The following is a 25,079-nucleotide window of genomic DNA, read 5'->3' on the forward strand; positions in this document are numbered from 1 at the left end:
TCTGTAAGAACAATGCTCTCTGCAATCCTTTCATTCCATTTAAAATTTATTAAATCCTATTGATTTCATGGCTTGCTGGGATATGGTCAATTTGTATGTGCGAAGGGCACAAAACTGCCTTTGCAGAACAGCCTTGATGCTAATATGGGTTTTATTTTATTTAAATGGACTTTTGCTGCAGGACCAGCCACAGTGGTGTTATATTTTTGCATATGTCTAGAATATGTGTTTCACAAATTTGCCCTGTTCCTTTGTTTTTTTGTATAATGTACACACTATACCTAGGTTTTCCCTTTCCATTGCCTCTGAAATAAAGCCCCTGATCCACAGGAAACCTGAACGGAAACCTCTGGTGACCTTGCCCGTGACTCAAGGTTTCCATGAGGTTGCTGGAGGTTTTGGTCACTCTCTCTAATGGTCGAAAGTGGTTTCCGCGTGGTCGAGGCTTCATCTAGGTTGCTTCGATTTTCAACATTATCAAAACCGGCCTCGACTAAAAATAGGTTGCCGTTTGGTCGAAGCCAGTGGAGTGGGGTCGCTATTTACTTACAGGCAGTCGAAGGGCATCTCCTTCGCTGACCAGCCATTTTGATTGGCTCATTGGAGTTTCACGACCTAGAAGACCCACCGGTAGGTAAAATGTTCGCTAAATTTATTAAACTTCTTAAAACTGTCTCCACTCCTTCTCCTTCTCCCCCCCTTCTCTCTCCCCTTCTCTCTTCCCTCTCTCCCCTTCTCTCTCTCTCTCCCCTTCTCTCTCTCCCCTTCTCTCTCCCCTTCTCCAGTGCATCAACATGTTATAAAATGTCAGTGTTTATAATATGCAATGCGTGTATGCATTGCAATGAACAAAGCAACAATATTGAACATACCTATATAACCATCCGTGTCATGTTGCACAGATGACAACATCCTTGCGATTTACTATAAAAACATAGAAAATAGGTGCAGGAGTAGGCCATTCGGCACTTCGAGCCAGCACCGCCATTCATATGGCTGATCATCCAGAATCAGTACCCCATTCCTGCTTTCTCCCCATATCCCTTGATTCCGTTAGCCCCAAGATCTACAGTAAATATTTCTCTATCTTGAATACATCCAGTGAATTGGCCTCCACTGCCTTCTGTGGCAGAGAATTCCACAGATTCACAACTCTCTGGGTGAAAAAGTTTTTCCTCACCTAAGTCGTAAATAGCCTACCCCTTATTCTTAAACTGTGATCCCTGGTTCTGGACTCTTGCAACATCGGGAACATTTTTCCTGCATCTACCCTGTCCAATCCTTGAAATGTTTTATATGTTTCTATAAGATCCCCTCTTGTCCTAAATTTCAGTGAATATAAGCCCAGTTGATCCATTCTTTCATCATATGTCAGTCCCGCCATCCCGGGAATTTACCTGGTGAACCTACGCTGCACTCCCTTAATAACAAGAATGTCCTTCCTCAAACTAGGAGACCAAAACTACACACAATACTGCAGGTGCGGTCCCACCAGGGCCCTGGACAACTGGAGTAGGACCTCCTTGCTCCTTTACTCAATCCTCTCGCTATGAAGGCCAACATGCCATTTGCTTTCTTCACTGCCTGCTGTACCTGCATGCCTACTTTCAGTGACCGTCGTACAAGGGCACCTAGGCACCTCCCCTTTTCCTCATATGACACCATTCAGATAATAATCTGCCTTCTTGATCTTGCCACCAAAGGGGATAACCTCACATTCATCCACATTATACTGCTTCTGCACACTCACCCAACTAATCCAAGTCACCCTGCAGCCTTATAGCATCCTCCTCCCAGCTTACACTGCCACCCAGCTTTGTGTCATCCGCAAACTTAGAGATGTTACATTTAATTCCTTTGTCTAAATGGTTCTGTATATTGTAAATAACTGGGGACCCAGCACCGAGCCTTGCGGCACACCACTAGTCACTGCCTGCCATTCTGAAAAGGACCCGTTAATTCCTACTCTTTGTTTCCTGTCTGCCAACCAGTTTTCTATCCATGTCAATACCCTACCCCCAATACCATGTGCTCTAATTTTGCACACTAATCTCTTGTGTGGGACGTTGTCAAAGGCTTTTTGAAAGTCCAGATACACCACACCCACCGGCTCTCCCTTATACATTATAGACAATAGACAATAGGTGCAAAAGTAGGCCATTCGGCCCTTTGAGCCAGCACCACCATTCAATGTGATCATGGCTGATCATCCACAATCAGTACCCCATTCCTGCCTTCTCCTTATATCCCCTGACTCCGCTATCTTTAAGAGCTCTATCAAACTCTCTCTTGAAAGTATCCAGAGAACCGGCCTCCATCGCCCTCTGAGGCAGACAATTCCACAGACTCACAATTCTCTGTGTGAAAAAGTGTTTCCTCATCTCCGTTCTAAATGCCTTACCCCTTATTCTTAAACTGTGGCCCCTGGTTCTGGACTCCCCCAACATCGGGAACATGTTTCCTGCCTCTAGTGTGTCCAAACCCTTAATAATCTTATATGTTTCAATAAGATCCCCTCTAAATTCCAGAGTATACAAGCCCAGCCGCTCCATTCTCTCAGCATATGACAGTCCCGCCATCCCAGGAATTAACCTTGTGAACCTCCCTCAATAGCAAGAATGTCCTTCCTAAATTTAGGGGACCAAAACTGCACACAATACTCTAGGTGTGGTCTCACTAGGGCCCTGTACAACTGCAGAAGGATCTCTTTGCTCCTTTTCTCAACTCATCTTCTTATGAAGGCCCACATGCCATTTGCTTTTTTTCACTGCCTGCTGTACCTGCATGCTTACTTTCATTGACTGATGAACAAGGACCCCCAGATCCTGTTGTACTTCCCCTTTTTCCAACGACACCATTTAGATAATAATCTGCCTTCCTGTTTTTGCTACCAAAGTGGATAACCTCACATTTATCCACATTAAACTGCATCTGCCATGCATCTGCCCACTCACCAAACCTGTCTAAATCACCCTGCATTCACTGCCACCCAGCTTTGTGTCATCCGCATATTTGCTAATGTTACTTTGAATCCCTTCATCTAAATCATTGATGTATATTGTAAATAGCTTCGGTCCCAGCACCGAGCATTGTGGTACCCTACTAGTCACTGCCTGCCATTCTGAAAGGGACCCATTAATCCTTACTCTTTGTTTCTTGTCTCCCAACCAATTTTCTATCCGTGTCAGCACTCTACCCTCAATACCATGTGCCCTAATTTTGCCCACTAATCTCCTATGTGGGACCTTATCAAATGCTTTCTGAAAGTCCAGGTATACTACATCTACTGGCTCCTCTCTGTCCATTTTCCTAGTTACATCCTCAAAAATTTCCAGAAGATTAGTCAAATCATGATTTCCCCTTCGTAAATCCATACTGACTTGGATCGATCCTGTTACTGCTATCCAAATGTGCGGCTATTTCATCTTTTATGATTGACTCCAGCATCTTCCCCACCATCGATGTCAAGCTAACTGGTCTATAATTCCCTGTTTTCGCTCTCCCGCCTTTCTTAAAAAGTGGGATAATATTAGCTACCCTCCAATCCACAGGAACTGATCCTGAATCTAAAGAATATTGGAAAATGAACACCAATGCGTCCACGATTTCTAGAGCCACTTCCTTAAGTACCCTGGCATGCAGACCATCAGGCCCTGGGGATTTATCAGCCTTCAGTCTCATCAGTCTACCCAACACCATTTCCTGCCTAATGTGGATTTCCTTCAGTTCCTCCGTCACCCCAGATCCTCACGCCATTAGTACATCAGGAAGATTGTTTGTGTCCTCCTTAGTGAAGACGGATCCAAAGTACCTGTTCAACTCATCTGTCATTTCCTTGTTCCCCATAATAAATTCACCTTTTTCTGTCTTCAAGGGTCCAACTTTGGTCTTAACTAAATTCTACTTGTTACATCCTCAAAAAAATTCCAGAATATTTGTCAAGCATAATTTCCCCTTCATAAATACATGCTGAATTTTAAAGATCCTGTCTCTGCCTTCCAAATGCGTCATCCAGCATCCAGCTGCTGCTCCACTTCCCTAATTCAGTCCTTGAGGAGCTGTATCTGGATACAGTTCACACGGGTGTAGTGGTCAGTGACAACAGCAGTGCCCCTGACTTCCCACATCCTGCTACAAATGCACTGCAATAACATACCTGCCATCACAAGTTTAAATATTTAAATTAAACACACAACTGATTCAAGTGTAGCCTCTTTGCCTCAGCCTCCTTGCCGAAACCTCTGAGCCAAAGACTTGCACTTTACCTCACCAAGGCATTTCCCCTCAACCAGACTTCTCTCCTAGACCTGAACTTTTAATTTTATCTAATCAAGTCAACTATCCACACAACTAATTAGGATGTCTCAGCCAATCCACTCACTCGCTGGTCTGGCTACTGCCGCTCCTCTGCGATCTTCCAGGTAATTACCCTGGGTTGACTCTTGGCACTCTTTTTAAACCTCCCAAACTTTACTCACCTAGGAGAAAGCCTTCCTTCAGCCAATCCACTCACTCGCTTGTTTGGCTGGTCAGGTTCATCCACTGAGATCTCCTGCACTTGTTTCATCCTCCTCCTTGCTGTAACAATACTAATGTAAAAGGGAAATCTCAGAAAACTGAAAAACCTGAAGACACAAAGTCCTGGAGTAACTCAGCCTGTCCCTCAAGTACCTCTTAAATCGTTTTCCTCTCACATTAAACCTATGTCTCATGGTTCTTGATTCCCCCACTCTTGATAAAAGACTGTGTATTCACCCTATCTATTCCCACCATGATCTTATACACCTCAATAAGATCACCCCCTCATCCTTCTATGCTGCAAGGAATAAAGTCATAGCCTGCCCAACCTCTCCCTATATTTCAGGCTTTCAAGTCTTGGCAACATACTAGTAAAATGCCTCTGCACTCTTTCCAGATTAACAACATCTTTCTTACAGCAGGGTGACCAAAACAGCACAATACAACAAATGCGGCCTCCCCAACGTCTTGTATAACTGTAGCATAACATCCCAACTTCTATATTCACTACCCTGACTGATGACAGCCAATGTAGCGAAAGCCTTCTTGACCACCCTAGATATATGTAATGCCACTTTCAAGGGACAATGTACCTGCACTCCTAGATCCCTCTGCTCCACAGCATTCCCCTGAGCCCTGCCATTCACTGTGAAGATGTTGCCATGCTTTGACTGTCCAAAATACAATGCCTCCCACTTATCGGCATTAAACTCCATTAACCATTTCTCAGTCCACTTGCCCAACTGATCAAGATCCTGCTGTAATTTTTGATACTTATCTTTGCTATCTACAATAGCACCCGCTTTAATGTGTTCTGCAAATTTACTTATCATGCCTTCTACATTCTCATCCAAATCATTGATATAAACCACAAGCAAACCCGATCCCTGAGGCATACCACTGGTCACAAGCCTCCTGTTGGAAAAACAACCTTCCACCATCATCCTCTGCTTCTTTCCATGAAGCCAATTCTCCATCCAGTTGGAACATCTAATCTTTCCCCAATATTGACCATCTCAGTATCCATTAACTGTAACCAATGAAAACCTTACTAAGCCATTCAGTAATCCATTTCATATTTACTATTTCCAATCATGGCCAAAGCCATGATTTTCAGATTCCTTTAGTCTATGCCTTTGCTTTTTAGTCTGTCTACTGCTTCTCAGCAGAGCTCCCTTTGTGGTGAGTGAGTACAAGACTGCTGACTCAGAGTTAACAGAAAGCCTTGCAGAACAAATCAATGTGTCATTGCAGTCTGCACACTTTTGCTGGGTGCACAAAATATTGCTTAGCTGTCCGATAGGTAGCAGAAATGTTACTGGCAAATGTAAGTGCAAATATTTTCGGCGTGAGAGAATAGCAGGTTCGTGCACAATAAAGCAACCTGTGGCAGCACCTCATCTATGGTAATCAGTTGGATGGATTGCAATCTACTGTCAGATCCTCCAGGATTCATGACCTTCAGAGTCATGAAGGCAGCACTCTCAGCTTGCATAGCTCCTGAGTTTAAACAGCAGAAGTCTAAGCTCCTTTATCAGCAGAATTCCCCGTGTTTCTCATATATTGCTGTACACACCCTGCATGTTACTCCATTAGAAACTAACACAAGGTACCTGTGTATTACACAGGCAAAGAGAATAGAGGAGTATTAGAGCTGTATGTAACAATATTCTTACTTTTTTTAAAGTGACTGTATGCTGATGATGATCGGCTGAGTCCAAAACAAATGATCAGTCACAGGAACCTTGCATGCAGAAATGAAATGACAGAGTTTGAGTTCAAACTCAAGCATGGGGGAGATGTCAGCGTGTCACACAAAAGACTTGTAATGGTTAAAGCAGGACCGGTGCAAGATGGTTCTTCAAAACAGCTGTGGCCAGTCTGGGATCTTTGACCTTTCTGATAAAGTCTGTGAACCCTGCACGTCTTATATAGATTGGGTGAAAATGTTCTTCAGGGCTTGTAGTGTTGCTGAAATGAAATCATTGAAAGAGAAAAATAAAGCAATCTAACAAATAGAGATGGGCTTAGACGTGCATGCCTCTTTGGCATTCCTGACACCACATAAGATAAAATATATTTCATTCCAAAGGGATGATAGAGAATTTGCAGAATCACTTTAATCTGACACAGTTGGTGATTGTAGTCAGCTACAAGTTCAAAACCCGGAATAATTGTAATTATTCCACCTGGAAGGAATCTATGCATTTCATTGAATTCTTTGGTTTATGTGTTTACATTTGCGCCCTCAGTTAAGGCTAAATTAATTATGTTCTGTCAAGTTCAAAATATAGATGAATGACACTGGCTGCCTTCATATTTTTAGATAGCCAGCTGCTACATAAAAGTAGATTGAAAGATAAATTGCAAGGAAAATCTGGTTTGCGCAGAGACAATTAATAGATTAGGTGAGTGGATAATAAGGTTCCTGCAATCCCTTCCACTTATTGGAATTCCACTTCCTGTGCTCCTTTCACTGCGCATGTCCCTGGTTCCCACATTCCCCAACTACTCAACAGAGCTTTGGTTCCTGTGCTTGGTTTAAATTCACTGGTTCCATTTGCTCGACCAGCGACACAGTGCCACAGCTGGTAGAGCTGCTGCCTCACAGTGCCAGAGCCCTGGTTTCAATCTTGACCTTGAGTGCTGTCTCTGTGAAGTTTGCATGTTCTTCCTGTGACTGCTTAGGTTTCCTCTGGGTGCTCCGATTTCCTCCCATATCCCAAAGATGTGCGGGTTTGTAGTTAATTGGCCTCTGTAAATTGCCTCTAGTGTGTAATAGGTGGATGAGAAAGTCAAATAACATGGAAGTAGTGTGAACAGATGATCGATGGTTCGCATGAACTTAGTGGCACCAAGGGCCTGTTTCCATGCTAGATCTGAACCTTAAAGTTTCATTCTAAACACTGAAAAGTACAGCAAAGGAACAGGTTCTTCAGCCCGCAATGTCAGTGCCAAAAATGATGCCAAAATAAACTCATCTCATCTGCCTGCACATGATCCATATCACTCCACTCCCTGCATCTCTATTTGCCTTCCCACTAATTTGTAACCTTGTAACCTGTTCATTCCCAGAAAATCCTTTCCCACGATACTACCCCTACCTACACACTAGAAGTGATTTACAGTGACCAATTAATCAACTAACCTGCATATCTTTGAGATACTCATGTGGTCACACAGAGAAAGTGCAAAGTGCACACAACAGCCCTGAAGGTCAGGATCAAACAGGAGTTGCTAGTGCTGTGAAGCAGGGACTCTACTGGTTACAACACCATACCACCCTCATTTATGGAAGCTTTCGCAGTCAATTTTTATGTTCCCTGGCGGTCCTCGCCCGCATCATGAACAGCCGACTCAAGCCTTTAGCTGAGAAGATCCTTCCGAGAAGAGACACAAGCCGGTTTTGGACCATCACGTGGAACAGCTGACATGATCTTCACAATGCGTCAACTACAAGAAAAATTGTCGTGAACAACTTCAACCTTTGTACATGGCATTCATCGACCTCACTAAGGCCTTCGACTCGGTATCAAGGGAACTCTTATGGGACGTCCTATCCACCTATGGATGTCCTGAAAAGTACATTCAAATCCTGAGACTCCTCCACGATGACATGCTTGCCACAGTCATGGCCAGTAACAGCAACTGTGAGCCGATTCAAGTCTGATCAGGAGTGAAACAGGGATACGTGATTGCCCCAAAACTGTTCACCATCTTCATTGCGACAACCATCCACATCATCCAGGTCAATCTACCCCCAGGAATCGAAATCATTTACAGAACAGATGGCAGACTTTTCAATCTTGCCCGTCTCGTCCAAAACTAAGACATCTATGAGCTCCCTCATCGAGTTCCAATACACAGACGACAACTGTGTTGCAGCTCTCTCAGAAAATCATCTGCAACAGATTCTGACTGCCTTCAACAGTGCATAACTTACCATCAACTCCAAGAAGACTTGGGTTATTTACCAATTGTCACCAACTGAGACAAATCGGAAAGAACCATCAATTCAACTTGGTGAAACAACCCTGGAAAATGTGGATCACTTTCCGTACCTTGGAAGTCACCTCTCCTCCAATGTCGACCTTGATGACGAGGTCCAACATCATCTTAAGTGTGCTGGAGCAGCTTTTGGACGTCTTCGAACGAGAGTCTTTCAAAATCGTGACATACGAACAGACACCAAAATGTTAATGTACAAGGCAGTGGTGATTCCAACTCTTCTGTATGCATCAGAAACCTGGACAACATACCGATGCCATCTGAAAACTCTTGAAAGGTTCCATCAACGATGTCTTCGAAGCAGCTTAAACATCAGCTGGGAAGACAGAAGAACCAACGTCAGCGTGTTGAATGAAGCAAAAACATCTAGCATCGAGGCCTTCGTCATCAAGAACCAACTAAGATGGGTCGGTCATGTTGTTCGGATGGAAGACGAGCGTCTGCCAAAGCAAACCTTCTACTCCTAGCTTAAAGAAGGCAAACATAAAAGAGGCGGACAAAAGAAGAGATTCAAAGATGCCTTAAAAGCCAACATGAAGAAATGTGAAATCGACATCGACAATTGGGAAACCAATGCCTCTGGCGAACCATCTTCCAAAAAGGAATAGCGGCCTTCGAATCCAAGAGATGCGCAGAATTAGAAGAAAAGAGAAGAAAATGGAAAGAGAGGTAGTAACAGCCAAAGCCCGATCTGCCATCTGGAATTACCTGTCCTGAATGCCGAAGAATTTTCAAAGCCAGGATTGGACTCGAAAGCCACCTGAGAGTCCATAAAAACAACAGAACGTGGACTATCTTCCTCGACCTCGAGGGATAGCCACGAGATCTCTCATACTCCATTTACACCCCCCCTCCCTTTAATCTTTTTGTCCATTCATAACTTTTAAACTACTACCAATCCTTAGTCTTACTGCTTTTTCTGACAATTTTTTACATCTCCAGGAAGCTAAGGGGTGATTTTACAGAGATGTATAAAATCATCAGCGGAAAACCAAAGCACAATTTTTTTTTCCAGGATAGCGGAATAAGAAACCATAGAATGTAGGTTTAAGTTGAGAGGGGAAATATTTAATGAGGGGCAACTTTTTCACACGGGGGTGGTGGGTATATGGAACGAACTGTCAGAGGAAGTACTTGAGGCAGGTACAATAACAACATTTAAAAGAAATTTGGACTAGTGCACGGATACGAAAGGTTTAGAAAAATTGGACAAGCTTAGATGTGCATTTACAAATTGGGCCAAAGTGCCTGTTTCTGTGCTGTGGGACTCAATGGCTTCTCTTTGGATCTAGTACTGCTGTTAACTTCCTTCATAAGCCATGGCTAGTTCCTCTCTAATTGACTTATTTTTGTGTCAGACAGGACTGAATAATTGTTTTAATTCACATATACATTATTTGAACATTATCCATTGTCTTTTGATCATCAACTCATTTAGTAGTGGTGTGGGGGGGGTAAGGGGGAAACCGCTTTGGTTGCCTCCTCCATGGAGAGGCAACTTTTTCAATGTCGCCTCCCCCGTGGTCTAACAGCAACGATCGGTGCGGCCTTTCCCGGAGACGCGCGTGGGGATTCAGCTTCAGCAGCGGGCGCAGCAAGGACTCTTTCGTTGAGGAGCGGGTGAGTCCTCTCCGGGGGTCGCAGGAGGACAGCGATCCGTTCGCTGACCCGCAGCGTCCTGGGCCTGGGATCCCTCATTGGGGACCCGGGGGGGAGAAGAGCTCCGGCCGCCGGTCCGCTTATACTGCGGACGCGGCGTGGACTTACCATCCTGAGCAGGGTCCCTCGCTGGAGATCCCTGGAGAGGAGCTCCGACCGCCGGCCCTGCGGTCTGCGGTGCTTCTGGCTGCGGCGCGGCGGGGACTTTAAATCTTCGATCGCCGGCCTGTGGCCGACACCAACTTGGAGCCGCGTCTCTGGTGCGGAGACACCGATTCAGGACTTATCTGGACTTACCTTGCTGAACATCTGGACTGTGGAGGGTTGAGGTCCCGACCATGGGGGAAAATGAAGGAGGACTGGCCAATTTTTGTGGCTGTGCTGTGGTGGATGTTTGTGTAATTTTTAATTGTGTATTGTGTGTTCTTTTTTTATTGTACCGCTGCTGGAAAATTCATTTCACTTGCACTTTATGTGCAAGTGACGAATAAAACTTGACTTGACGAACTTTCTTTGTTCACATGGTAAAGCCTTGTTTCCTATTCTGCTACTTCCCTCTGCCTCTTAATGAAGAATTTTATCATGTTATGGTCACACTATCTCTTGCCATGTTGCATTGACTTTGATGTTATTCCCCAGATGCTGCCAGATCTGCTGAATGTTTCCAGCATTTGCTGTTTATAATACAAATTATTCTGATTCATCCTTAGATCTGCGAAAATTATTTGAAATTGAATTTTGATTGGCCCATTCCAGAGGAAACTCCATAAACTGTTTTGTTTCATTCATTTTATTTTGACATAGGAGTGAGGATTCTGCTCTTGCTGTTGTAAAATATTTATCTCCTTCACCTTAAATGGAGCATCAGATTAGCTCCTTAACTTTTTGGAACATGGTGTACTGTCAACATGGACTGATGAGCTCTCAAAATGCAACATGGAAGCGAGAGGATGGCAAATTCATCATTCCAATCACAAAAATGCCTTGAGCTGGTTGAAAGTGGGATAAAAAAGATAACGGAGTCGGCTTGATTTGTTTTCATCGGTTTAAACATCCAGGCACCAAGTAACAAAGCTTTCCTCAATCATTTGTGCAGTTTGTTGTCATTTGTCTGCAGATGAATGCCCTTTCCTGGAAACTGAAGTAGCTGGGCTTAAATACTAAGCGCAGTTTTAATTCAAAAGTAATGTGATTCAGTTGCTTGGACTTGAATCTGGTAAATTAGATTCTAAATAAAATGTAATCACGAGACGTTCTAGCAACGTAACGTAATAGAAGTACAGAAAGAAGCGGAAAAATCTTCTCAGCCAAAGGAAGCAACTGAGTCCATTGTGGTCATGAAGTTAAAAAATAAACATTTAGGGCAATATGTTTTCCAATGTTACTTTATTTTATACCAGTATGTGTGGAATGAGCTTCCAGTGGAAGTGGTAGAGGCAGGTTCGATTTTATCATTTAAAAATAAATTGGATAGGTATATGGACGGGTTAGGAATGGAGGGTTATGGTCTGAGTGCAGGTAGATGGGACTAGGGGAGAATAAGTGTCCGGCACGGACTAGAAGGGCCGAGATGTCCTGTTTCCGTGCTGTAATTGTTATATGGTTATATAGTATGTATATTCGAGATAGAGGGTATTAGATCTTGAATTAAAACACAATGCCGACCAACAAAGTTCTTGAGTTGTGGCAGTGAACTATCCCTTTATTGCAGCAGTGGCTGTTCCTCAAAGCCCACCCCTGTGATAGGAATGCAGTCTGGTGACAAAGGCCTGCTAGAAATATATACAATTATATGTGAGACATGAGCCTGATGAAGGTCCACTCCTGAAACGTCACCCATCCATGTTCTCCAGAGATACTGCCTGGCCCACTGAGTTACTTCAGCACTTTGGGTCTTCTTATGAGAGGCCTAGTAGGATAGACAGACAGAACCTTTTATCCTTGAGTGGAAATGTCAAGGACTATAGCTTTAAGGGAACAAGTTTAAAGAAAATGTACAGGTAATAGAAAAAGTTGTTTACACTGAGTGTGGTGGGTGCCTGGAACCTGCTGCCAGGGGTGGTAGTGGAGGCAGATATGATTTTGGTATTTCAGAGCCTTTTGGATAGTTTAGTTTAGAGATGGAACGCAGAAACAGGCCTTTCGGCCCACTGAGTCCATGCCAACCAGCGATCCACGTGCACTAGCACTGTCTTACACACACCGGGGACAATTTACAATTTTACTATGCCAATTAGCCTACAAACCTGTACATCTTTGGAGTTTGGGAGGAAACTGGAGCACCTGGAGAAAACCCACGCAAGCCCCGGGTGAAGATCCAAGCTTCAAACAGACAGCACCCATAGTCAGGATCGAACCCGGGTCTCTGGTGCTGTAGGCAGCAGCTATACTGCAATAGGCACATGGATTTGCAGGGAATGGAATGATGTGGATCATGTGCAGGCAGAAGAGATTAGTTCAACTTGGCATCATGTTCGGCAAGGACATTGTGTGACATAGGGTCTGTTCTGTGCTGTACTGTTCTATGTTCTAAGGTGACATTCCTTCAATTGGATGGAAAAGCTTTGCTGGACCAGTTGTAGTACAATTTATTCTGTAACTTTTCTTCAATGTTGTGTGTTTCCAAAATCATGAAGATGCAGTGTTAAATAAAGGAATTGTTAGCAATTCGGATGTGTCTCTCCCCCCAGCGATGTGAAGACCACATTGTAGAAATTATATCCCTTGGATTTAGGTTTGACTGAGAAAGGTTGGGGAAGTTTGATCTATCATGACTCATTAATTCCAGCAACAGTTCACTGATGTGCTTATTCTCAGCTGTGATTCCAGTCAATAGGATGACTGGATAAGAGATGTGGCATTACTCTGCAGTGCATGTACAAGATGAAAATGTTAATTTTTCGAGGAATATGCAGAATTAACATTGTAAACCACTGCCTGAGCTGCTCTGGAGGTACTTTGTAGTTTACAGCAGATTGAGACTTTGATTGTTGCACCGTCCACAACTTGACAGTAATGTGGGCTCAGTCCTTGGCAGCTGCCCTGCGGCCACTCTCCTGCTATTCTATATGTTTCGACAATCACTGTGGAAGGGCACAAAGTGCTGAATTAACTCAGTGAGTGGGGCAGCATCTCTGGAGCACATGACTAAGTGATGTTCCCTTCTTTATGCTACCTGACCCGCTAAGTTACTCCACCACTGCATAATTTTGTGTAAACCAGCACCGGTAGTTCCTCGTTTCTACACTTGGAAAGGCAGTAGGGTCGAATCATTTCTTCGAGTGAACTGGCTGAGTTTGTTTTTAATCTGCCCAGGTTCACAGTGGAAACGTTTGTTCTCAGCATTCCGTGTTAATTTGGTTAATTTAAATAGGCTAATCCCCATGTTAAATAGTTGAAAGAATAAATGTCTTGCACTTGGGTTAGCCTTAGTACATATAGACTAACGTACAGTTTAGAATCTTGATAATCTTGCAAGGTGATTAAGCAAATACTGCCATTGTGAATCTTTATTCCTGTGCACTTTCCAGTGACGTAATCTAATTACTATTTAGTGGATACATACGCTGTAATTAGAATAAACAAGGACACTCATGCCTGAGTAAACTTTAGTGTCTAGGGTTTTCAAGACCCATTTACAGTAAATGAAATGATCCTAGAACTGATGGTATGTTTACTCAATCCGTTTACATCCAAAGCCCACTGGAATATTCTGACGGATGAGAGGTTAGATGATGGTACAAAGGTTATGAAGGCAATATTTTGAATTCATTTAAGTAACCATTGAGGTTTCTGAACTTTTATTTAGAGGGTCAATCAAAAAATCATTTTGGTTATGCTCTGGGGAGAATTTGCCTAGATAGTTAGATTTAACTGCCATCCCAGTCCATTTCCTCCAGTATTAAATGCAGTTACCGTCTGTACTCAGCGAGAAGGCTCATATTAAGCCCTTATTCTTGGGCATTCCTTTATTATCCTGTTTTCAATAAGAAAGTTTCTATTATTTATTATGACAAATATATTAAGACATGTTACGTTAAAATCATGTTTTATTTTTAGGTGAGTTCCCTGACGGGAAACTATTATTACGATGGCAGGGTGATCTTTTAAAAATATCCTTCCATTATGCATCGTGTCCTGACCAGAATCTGTCCCCCACTACTAAGCATTACTAAGAAGTCGGGGTTAGAGGGAGGTGTTTAAGCAGTCAGAACATAGTGCCACGTTTCTGGACCCAGCAGAGTGTTTAACAATCTGAACAGATCTGGGACAGGTAAATAGAAATCAAAGAGCTGCAGATGCTGGAAATCTGAACTAAAAGATGAATTTGCTGGAAACACTTATCAGGTCAGACAGCATCTGTGGAAAGCGAAACAGAGTTAATATTTCCGGTTGAAGGCCGGTCATCTGGTAGGGAAATGTTGCCTCTTGTCGCCGGCATAGATAAAGTTTCAAGTATTCAGATGTAGTGACTACTGATTCAAGTAATTCAGATGTAGTGACTACTGATTCAAGTAGATGTTAAAGAACAGGGTGCTATTAAACTTCTGGGTGCTGGGTTGCTTTGCGGTAAATGCCATTTTGCACAAAAGCAATGGTGTTTAGACCAAATGGACCCGCTGATAGTCTCCTGACAAGTCATTGGATCTGCCAAAGCAATAACTGATGATTGACAGTGTCATCTGCAACTGAAGAGATGGTAAAAGTGATACCAGTGATTAGATTTTTCTGAAATTAAGCGGCAGCAAAGTGACACAGCGGTAGAGCTGCTGATTTACAGTGCCGGACACCTGGGTTTGATCCTGACTAAGGCATGCTGTCTGTACAGAGTTTGTACATGCAACATGTAATTACTCCAGCTGCTTTGTTTCTTCCCACACTCCAATGATGCACATGTTTGTATGTTAATTGGCTTTAGTAATTCTAAATTGGCCCAAGTGTGTAGTGATAGTGCTGGTAGGCATGGATTTTATGGGCTGAAGGGCCTGTTGACTTGTTATATGTCTAAAGTCTTAGTCATCTGTAATGTATCATGTAAGATTCACCAAGAAACTGAGCTTATAAAATTGGTGAAGGAGTAAAGCCAGGAAATTAGTCATTTGCTCTTTGGGTCCAGGAGAACTTTGCCGAGCTTCAGAAGTACAACAACATGTGCTTTTATCTAGAATCTCAACGAATAATTAAACCTGTTGCCATCATTAGTTTGGAAGTTAGGTGATAACGAAGGGATATAGGGACCATTGTGGGCTCCACCTTTACTTGGTCATCAGTACCGGCTCTGATTTGTTCTGAACCATTTTATACCTCTAGTTGCCCTCTACCCTGCCTCTCAGTCTGAAGAAGGGTTTCAACCCAAAATGTCACTTATTCCTTTTCTCCAGCTATGCTGCCTGACCCACTGAGTTACTCCAGCATTTTATGTCTATCTACGCAGTGCTGAAACTGACGCAATGATCATGATCTTTATGGAGCTTTATAATCAACATTTGGGTGACCCACAATGCTATTTTAATATCATGAAAATGTGATAAAGCAATTTCTATGTTAACTTTCTCCTCCATGGATTACTTCATAGTGGGAAAAATGTTCGCATTAATGTAGTAATTGGTGGCAGAATTAATGTACCATCCAGTCAAATTCTCATTCACACATGTGGAATAAATATTGTAAATTCCTGTATTTGGGAATCTCAGTGCATTTTGTTAACTTAAAATTATCAACCAGTCCTTACTTTGAGTGTTCATATTCAGGCAACTCTATACATACAAAAATACTTGAAAATTTGGAAAATTGAGTATCATAATTACTTTAAAGAGAAGTTTTTTAATGCTCAAAAATATAGACTACTGCAGATCTTTAAAATGTCTTGAATGAAATGAGAATATAAGATACACAAGCAAAACAAAAGGTTGGAGGATCTCAGTGGGTCCGATAGCATCTGTGGAGGGAATGTTCAGACAATGTTTCGGGCCGGGACTCTTCACTGATAAAGGGTCACGATCCAAAACATTATCTGGAACCTGAAGAAAGCTTCTGACATGAAATATCGTCTGTCCATTCTCTCCACTGATGGTGACTGACTATCTGATTTCCTCCAGCACTTTATGATTTGCTCACGATTCAAGCATCAACATCCTGTGTCTAGAAAACACATCAAATGTCCAGTAATGTCAACTTATGTCAATGACTGAATATGCCCTATACTGTGATTTCCTTTGAGAAGAACAAGACGTTTAAAGCTAATTTTTAAAAACATTTTTTAGCATCCTATCTCTCTATCTGTATGCTTCTGCTCAGCAGATATTAAATAAACGAAGCCATTACAGAAGTTCACAAAAAGTATTAATTCACCCTAGAACGTAACTAGGTGTTAGAGAAAACCAACAGGAACAAAAAGTAACACTTGATTGATTGATTTCAAACCACAACCCTATCCCCCAGCTGATCTAACTGGTTATAACAGCAGTCACTTCAATTCCCCAACAGAAGGCTCATACTGATGAGTTCCACTTTCTGCCCGATTGGATTGTACGCTGTTGACAATCAAAGGAATCATTGTGATGTTAAGATGCAAGTAAACTTTGGATTGCCGATAGCATGTTGTATGTCCTGTCTGTGCCGTTCACATGATACAATACATTTTAATTTGGATAGAGAGACCCGTTAATGCCAAGAAGAAAGTGTTTTTTTTAGTTGTGTTCGATTATGCTCACCCTGCTGTTGGAAGGATGGTGTTCAGCTGGAATGATTGCAGATACATTTTACAAGGTTGTTGCCAGCACTTGAGGGGCTAAACTATAAGGAGGGTTGGGCAGGCTAGGACTTTATGCACAGTCTTTTACCCAATGTAGAGAAATCAAGAACCAGGAAACATACGTTTAAGGCGAGGGGCGATATTATTGAGGTGTATAAGATCACGAGGGGAATAGATTTCCCTACAATGGGTAAAAGACTGTGCATTCACTCAATGTACGGAAGTTGTATGTTTAAGATCAGGGGGGAAAGATTTAATAGGAACCTGAGTGGCTACTTTTTCAGACAGAGGATTATGGCTACATGAAATGAGCTGCTCAAAGAGGTAGTTGAGACAGGAACTATAACAACATTTAAAAAACAGTTGGACAAGTACATGGGTAAGTGGTACTAGTGTGGATGGGGCATCTTGGTTGGCATAGGCAAGTTGCACTGAAGGGTCTGTTTCCATGCTGTATGACTCTAAAACTTTATATTGAACTTTGAATGAGTGCGGAGGGTCAGGGTGGAGGAAATGTTATGACTAATTTTATGTACATTAAGGGTATAGGATAACCTGAGGGAGAATAGGATTTCTTTGTAATCAAAGTAGTCATTCTGTATGGAGCCACAGGAGAGGGGAAAGGTCCTCAATTAGTATTTCTCTTTGTTTTACTGTGGAGAAACAAGTGAGGATTGGGGAACTAGGAGCATTCAATGGAAGTATCTTGAGAGCAGTCAGTATTACAGTCGAGGAGGTGCTGAAGGTCCTAACGCGTATGAAGGTGGACAAATCTCCCAGGCCTGATCATGTTATATCCAAAGACATAGGGAAGCTAGAGAAGAAATTGCAGGTGCCCTGGCTAAGATTTATGAGTCACAAAACAAAGTGCAGACTGGTTGGGGTATGCTCCCCAACGCTAGATTCCACCACTCACCCATTCCCACAATGCAAGCCGTTCCCCCAACGCAATAATGCACCACTCACGCATAGCCCCCAACTGCCTAGGTGCGGCTCATGTCTCCTCATCCCCCAACACTCCCTCCTCCTTTTCACGCTCCCTCTTAAGTCCCTAGAGAGGTAGGGGGGTAGAGAGGGAGGGGAGGTAGAGAGGAGGGAGGGGGGTAGAGAGAGGGGGGTAGAGAGGAGGGGGAGGGGGGGTGGGGGTACAGAGGGAGGGGGGTAGAGATGGAGGAGGGGGGGGGGTAGAGAGAGGGGGAGGGGAGGGCAGTAAAGAGCGAGGTTGGAGGGGGTGGAGTGGGGGGGGAGGGAGGGTAGAGAGAGGGGTGGGTAGAGGGAGGGAGTTATAGAGGGAGGGGATAAAGAGGGGGTGGGAGTGAAGGTAGATATGGAGGGGGTAGAGAGGGGAGGGAAGGTAGAGAGGGAGGGGGGTAGAGAGGGTGGGAGTTATAGAGGGTAGAGAGGGTGGGAGTGAGGGTAGATAGGGAGGAGGTAGAGAGAGGGGGGGGGGGTAGAGAGGGTCGGAGTGAAGGAAGATAGGGGGGAGGCATCTCCCTCCTCCAGCCCCCATCTCCCTCTACCACCCCACTACCCACCCTATCTCCCTCCTCCTCATTTTCCTCATCCTCTTCCCCTCACTCCCATTCCCTGCCCCAGGACCTACCCAGGTCATAGAGCAGCACCAGGGCCTGGAACTCGGCCTGGTTCTCGTACTCAGCCCAGCCCTGGATGTAGACTCCAGTCATCAGCTCAGCCACCGCCTGGGCTCCAGCGGGCTCGTCCCTGACCCCGGACCCAGGCTCGTCCTTGGTTCCAGCGGCGGCTTCTTTTTTGGCCCCAGTCACGGCCCCGTCCAAAGCCCCGGGCTCCAGCTCCAGCACCACCCTCCCCGTCAGGCGTCGGGCGCCAACAGTGGCCGCCACGTGAGTTCGCTGGAGTGCCTCTCCCTCTCGGAATGTCCCGTCCTGCGTTGTGAGTGCATTGTGCGTCACTCGGGTGCGCTGGAGTGCCCCCCCCCCCCCCTCCCAGAGTGGCCCATCCTGCCTGGCGAGTCCATTGTGACGTCACTCTGGGGTTTTTTCCCGAAATGGGAAAAAAGGTTTCTGGCTTTTAAAAAATCTTTAAAGGATTAAAATGTTCGGAAATGGGAATGCAACGGGAAGATGTTTATCGCCTCAACAAGAAAAATGTGAGTAGAATGTGTGAAAATGGGAAGGCTGTGGCCTAGCGTTTGGAAGAAAATAGGAAAATAGGAAAATTAACCAGATTGACACACACACATAGCCACAAACAAGACAAAGAGTTTTGGTATTATAGAGATTATTAAATTCGGTTTAAGTACTGGAGGATGGCAAATGTTCTATTGAAGAAGGGCTGCAAGAAAATCCTGGGAACTATAGAGCAGTAAGTTTAACCTTTGTCTTCAGAGAGTTACTGGAGAGTATTCTGGGGATAAGATATACATGCACTTAGATAGACAAGGACTTATTAGGGATAGTCAGCATGGTTTTGTACGTGGGAGATCGTGTCTCACTAATTTGAATGAGTTTTATAAGATGTAACCAATATGTGGATGAGGGCAGAGCTGTAGATATTGTATATATGGATTTCAGCAAGGCATTTGACATGGTAGGCTGATCTGACAGGTTAGATCGCATGGGATCTACGGAGAGCTAGCCGACTGGATAGAAAATTGGCTTCGTGGAAGGACAAAGAGGGAGACGGTGGAAGTTTTTTTTTTCAAAACTGGAGCCCTGTGACGCGGGGTTTGGTGCTTGGCCCATTGCTGTTTGTCATCTATATCAATGATTTGGATGAGAACGTACAAGGCATGATTAGTAAATTTGCAGATGACATAAAGGTGGGTGGTATTATGGATAGCAAACATGGTTAGCAAAAATTACAGCATGATCTTGATCGTTTGGGCAGGTAGGCTGAGGAATGTTTAATGGTGTTTAATACAGATGCCTTTGGGAAAGTTTAACCAGGGCAGAACCTACATGGTGAATGGTAGGGCTCTGGGGAGTGTTGTAGAGAAGGAATCTAGGAGTGCAGGTACATAGTTCCTTGAAAGTGGTGTCTCAGATATATAAGGGGGTCAAGAAGGCTTTTGGCACATTGGCCATCACACAGAATATTGAGTACAGAAATTGGGAGGTCATGTAACAGTTGTACAAGACATTAATGAGGCCACATTAGAGTATTGTGTTCGGTTTTGATCACCTTGTTATAGGAAATATATTATTAAGCTGGAAAGGGTGCATAGAAGATTTACGAGGGTGTTCCCAGGATTCGAGGGTCTGAGCTATAGGGAGAGGTTGAGCAGGCTAGGACTTTATTCCTTGGTGCACATGAGGTTGAGGGGTGATCTTATAAAGGTGTATATGATCATGAGAGGATTAGATTGGGTAAAGTAGGGGAATCAAGGACCAGAGGACATAGGTTTGAGGTGAGGGGTGAAAGGTTTAATAAGATCCTGAGGAGCAACATTTTTACACAAAGGCTGGTAGGTGTATGGAATGTGCTGCCAGAGGAGGTACTTAAGGCGGGTACTATCACAACATTTAAAAAACATCTGGGACAGGTACATAGATAGAATATGTTTAGAAGAACGCAAAATGCTGGAGTAACTCAGCGGGACAGGCAGCATCTCTGGCTAGAAGGAATGGGTGACACTTCGGTTTGAGACCCTTCTTCAGACACATCTGCAGTTTTTTCCTACACATGGGGCTGGAAGGGTGTGAGCTAAATGCAGACAGGTGGATCTAGTGTTGATGGGGCATGTTGGCCGGTGTGGGCAATTTGGGTCGGAGGTCCTGTTTCCACACTATACAACTCTATGACTCTAATTCTAACTGACAGTGGTCTTGCTGGTCAAGAGGTCCAAAAGCCAATTTAGGTATGAGCTTATTCAGCATTATGCTGTTGAGCTGCAGTCAATGAATAGCATCCTGACATGAGTGTTGTTATTGTCGCGGTGAGCCAGGGCTGAATGTAGGGTAAAGGCGAAGGCAATAGCCTCCTCCGTAGACAAACCTTTCCGATATGCGAATTGCAAGGGGTCTAACTTGTCTGGAGGAATTCAAAGAGTTAAAGAGGTTCCAGGTTCAAGGTTCAAGGTTCACATTTATTTGTCACATGCGCCAATTAAGGTACAGTGAAATGAGTTACCATGCAGCCATACAATAAAAATGAACACAATACACAATAGAATTTAACATAAACATCCACCACAGCATTCGTCACTGTGATGGAAGGCAATAAAGTTCAGTCAGTCTTCTTTCTTTGTTCACCCTTAGTCGGGGGCCTTGTCCCTCCGTAGTCACCGCTATAACATGTGCAAGCCCTCTCGTCGGGATGATCGAAGCTCCGACATTGGGACAGATCGAACACACTCCCCGGCTTGGAGTTCCCGAATCGTCCACTTCCTTATCGGAGACCGCGGCTTCAGGATGTTATCAGCCGCAGGCCAGCAGTCTGAGCTCTTCTCCGCCAATCCCCAGCAAAGGATCGGCCCGGTCCGTGATGGTAAAATCCGCTCCATGGCTGGTAGATAACTGGTAACAGGGTAGGTTTACACTGTTCTCCCCCACCACCTCCCACATAAGACATACCAAGAGACACTAAAACTTACATTTGGACATACTAAGAAAACAAAAAAAGTCAAAATAACAAACCCGCTGCTGGCGAGGCTGCCGATGTGCAGTACCACCTGGTGACCTTGGACCTTGGTCAAGAGGTCCAAAAGCCTATTTACATGGAGGCCCCAAGCCAGAATTTTAGATATGAGCCTATTCAGCATTATGCTGTCGAGCTGTGGTCAATGAATAACACCCTGACATGAGTGTTCTTATTGTCGCGGTGAGCCAGAACTGAATGTAGGGCAAAGGCAATAGCCTCCTCCGTAGACAAACATTTCCCATATGTGAATTGCAAGGGGTCTAACTTGTCTCAAGGAATTCAAAAAGTTAAAGAGAAAGCAGGTTTAGGAGAATTGTAATGAAAGTTAATTTGTGCACTAACCTGTGTAGATCAGATGCTGAACGTCTTGCTTGAGGAATCACATATAGTGCGTGCACCATCATTCTGACATTTTTTAAGACAATCATTACAATATACTCTTTCCAAACCAATATAGTTGATAATACACAGGTGGAATTTTGAAATGATTAATGGATTCCAATCACTAAACTATAAGTCAATGGAAAAAATATACATACTCATTGTAACATGGTCCATAAATTGTATTTATATTTTACAGGAGTTTTATTTCAAATGTGGAAACCATCCAACCTCCGAGAGCGACGCATCAGTGATTTTGAACTTAATTACTCCCAACAGGCAAAATGTCCCCTGTATAACCTGCACTGCGACTGTGTAAGTGTGGTATTTATTTTGTGCTTTGTTGATGATGAAAGACTTTGGTAAATAGAGAGACCATTTCCAGTGGCAAGAAAATTAGTGATGAGACAAAAAATGAGTGGTTGAAGAACCAAAGGTGTTTTGCATCTAGTTGTCATTATTAGAAATTATTCTAACGGCAGATTCAATAATAGCTATCAATAAGAAATTTTAGACATATATTTGAAAAAGAAACGTTTGCAGGGTTTCATGGAGGAAGCATATGAGTGGAAATAATTTGAGATATCTCTCAAACTGGCAATGCAAATGTGATGGGGCAATTGGCCTCCTTCTCTGCTTAATTATTCAATGTTCATAAATTTATACTGGAATTAGGCAATAAGCTATGCAGCCAAGTGCTATTTCATTTTAAAAAATGCGTGAAGTTTTCCCCTGATTGTATTAGGCAGATTTTCAGCAGAATCTAAATTTCCCCATTGCTGAGATGCATCAGCTTGTGACACAGTATTTCATAAGATAGTTCTAATTCAGGGCATGTTATTAGTTTCTTTGTTTATTTCTTCTGGAATCTAGAAAAAATATTCTGGTAACATTCTTACACGGATTACAGAATTATGGGTTTTGCTTTGCATCTGAAGCAAACAAACTGCTGCTCCACTTCCCTACCCCATCCCAAGTGGTCTAAATGCTTCTGATATATCTCATTGTTGTCAATTTCTCTAGGCTGATCTTCATGCATTGTGCTATCAATTGAATTGATTTTCATACAAACAGACAGTGATTAAAATAAAATGCAGACATGTGACATTTGCACCTAAAAAGATGGAAATACTTAAGATTTATCTCCAACAGCTCTTCAATGTTGACATCAATTAATGTCTGATTCAGCTTGCATGCAAATGGAAATCCAATAGGATATGATCCTTAGGTTACATTTTTCTTCTTTAGTGCTTGTTTTCAATGAATTTGTTTTACTGTTTAAATTGAGAACTGATAGCATTTGGTTAGTTACATGTTCCAAAATCTTTACACGTTTGGTTGTGGCTGCTACTTTAGAATTCATCTTTGTTTGCCTCCTTGTTTGGTTTTCAGCAATAGAGAAGCATTTGTAGTAGGAAAATTGAAATTTGAAATACTTCCCACAAAATGCTCAAAGCCCACCCAACGGTGCAGCCTGCAATGGTTTTCAGCATAGAACTATCCATGTACTTCCAAATGTCCTCCTCATGAACAGTACAGACTACCTGGCTTGCTGCTTTCACTATGATGTTGTTAAATTCCAAGCCACCCTACAGACATCAATTGTGTTCTCCATTGCTGAGTCTATAAGTGCCATAAAAAAAATATTCACAAAATGCACTGTGCCCAGCACCTTTCATTACAGAATGCCTCTATTTTTAACTCCTCTAATGGCACTGGTGTTGGTCAGACACTTTGTTATTGAATTAAACATTTATGCAGCAATACCAATAATTCATTTAAATTTGCAGTTAAGAATTTAGTGATTCTTGATGGAATTACATTTCCCCTCAAAACCTGAAAGGAGATGCAACAAAATTCCATTCAGAAGTAAATCTGCACATTTTTCATATGGTGACAATCATTTTAGGCCATCGTTTTTACCCTTGCCAGGAAAGAGAAAGGAAAATGGTCTATTGAACTGACTGATTGAATTTCACAGGTGGTAATACAGATTGGGTCAGAGATATTGGAAGAAGAAATGTACAGCCCAAACAAGACATGTTGCATCAATCTCTTCTGGCTGCAGTGTTTGAGAGCAGCTGAAACAGTGACATTGATTCTGGTGGAATCTGTATTCTCTGCCTCCCTGCAGCAAGTTAAGATGGATTTATTTCAAAAGCAGGCTGAATTTAGTCTTTATTAGTCTTTGTTAGGGGGGGTTTGGGGGCGAGGGGCGGGGGGGGGGGCGGGGTTGTGGGGGCGGGAGAGGGGTTGTGGGAGGGGGGGTTGTGGGGGAGGGTTGTGCAGGAGTGGGAGTGGGGGTTGTGAGGGGGGGAGGGGGGGTGGGGGGAGGGGGGGGGGGTGGGGGGGGCATGTGGGGGGGGGGGTGTGTGGGCGGGGGGAGCGAGCTCGAAAAGACGGGAGAAGAGCCATGGGGGAGGGCGGAGGAGCCAGCGAGGGGGACCTGAGGGGTAGTGGCTCTAATTGGCGGTGCGCTGGTTGCTGGTCATTCTCCTCCGCCAGGATCAGAGTCTCCGCTTTCCGTTTGGCGACATCGGTGACATCTCCGACTCCAGGCTGGGCTGGGTCTCCGACTCCGGGCTGGGTCGGGTCTCCGACGTTGGGCTGCTGCTTGGGGCGGGGCAGCTGCTTGGGGCGGGGCAGCTGCTTGGGGCGGGGCAGCTGCTTGGGGCGGGGCAGCTGCTTGGGGCGGGGCCGCTGCTTGGGGCGGGGCAGCTGCTTGGGGCGGGGGGGCTTGGGGCTGCTTGGGGCGGGGCAGCTGCTTGGGGCGGGGCAGCTGCTTGGGGCGGGGCCGCTGCTTGGGGCGGGGCAGCTGCTTGGGGCGGGGCGCTGCTTGGGGCGGGGCGGGGCAGCTGCTTGGGGCGGGGCGCTGCTTGGGGCGGGGCCGCTGCTTGGGGCGGGGCAGCTGCTTGGGGCGGGGCAGCTGCTTGGGGCGGGGGCTGCTTGGGGCGGGGCTGCTGCTTGGGGCGGGGCTGCTGTTTGGGGCGGGGCAGCTGCTTGGGGCGGGGCGCGGCAGCTGCTTGGGGCGGGGCGGGGCAGCTGCTTGGGGCGGGGCCGCTGCTTGGGGCGGGGCTGCTGTTTGGGGCGGGGCCGCTGCTTGGGGCTGGGCTGGGTCAGAGCTGTTGGGACTGGGCTC

The 25,079-nt window shown here is 44.3% G+C and overlaps 1 protein-coding gene across 5 annotated transcripts in view; it reads left to right on the forward strand.

Annotated features, from left to right (window-relative positions):
• Positions 1–25,079, forward strand: part of prkn (parkin RBR E3 ubiquitin protein ligase) — a 702,314-nt gene that overhangs the window by 307,737 nt on the left and 369,498 nt on the right. For all 5 annotated transcript variants that reach the window (XM_055639426.1, XM_055639424.1, XM_055639422.1 and 2 more), the window contains one exon: positions 22,140–22,255. In XM_055639426.1, the coding sequence (XP_055495401.1) occupies positions 22,140–22,255 (116 nt within the window). The remainder of the gene's footprint in view (positions 1–22,139; positions 22,256–25,079) is intronic.

Source organism: Leucoraja erinacea, chromosome 8, assembly GCF_028641065.1.
Source record: "Leucoraja erinacea ecotype New England chromosome 8, Leri_hhj_1, whole genome shotgun sequence".
NCBI classification, from domain to species: domain Eukaryota; kingdom Metazoa; phylum Chordata; class Chondrichthyes; order Rajiformes; family Rajidae; genus Leucoraja; species Leucoraja erinaceus.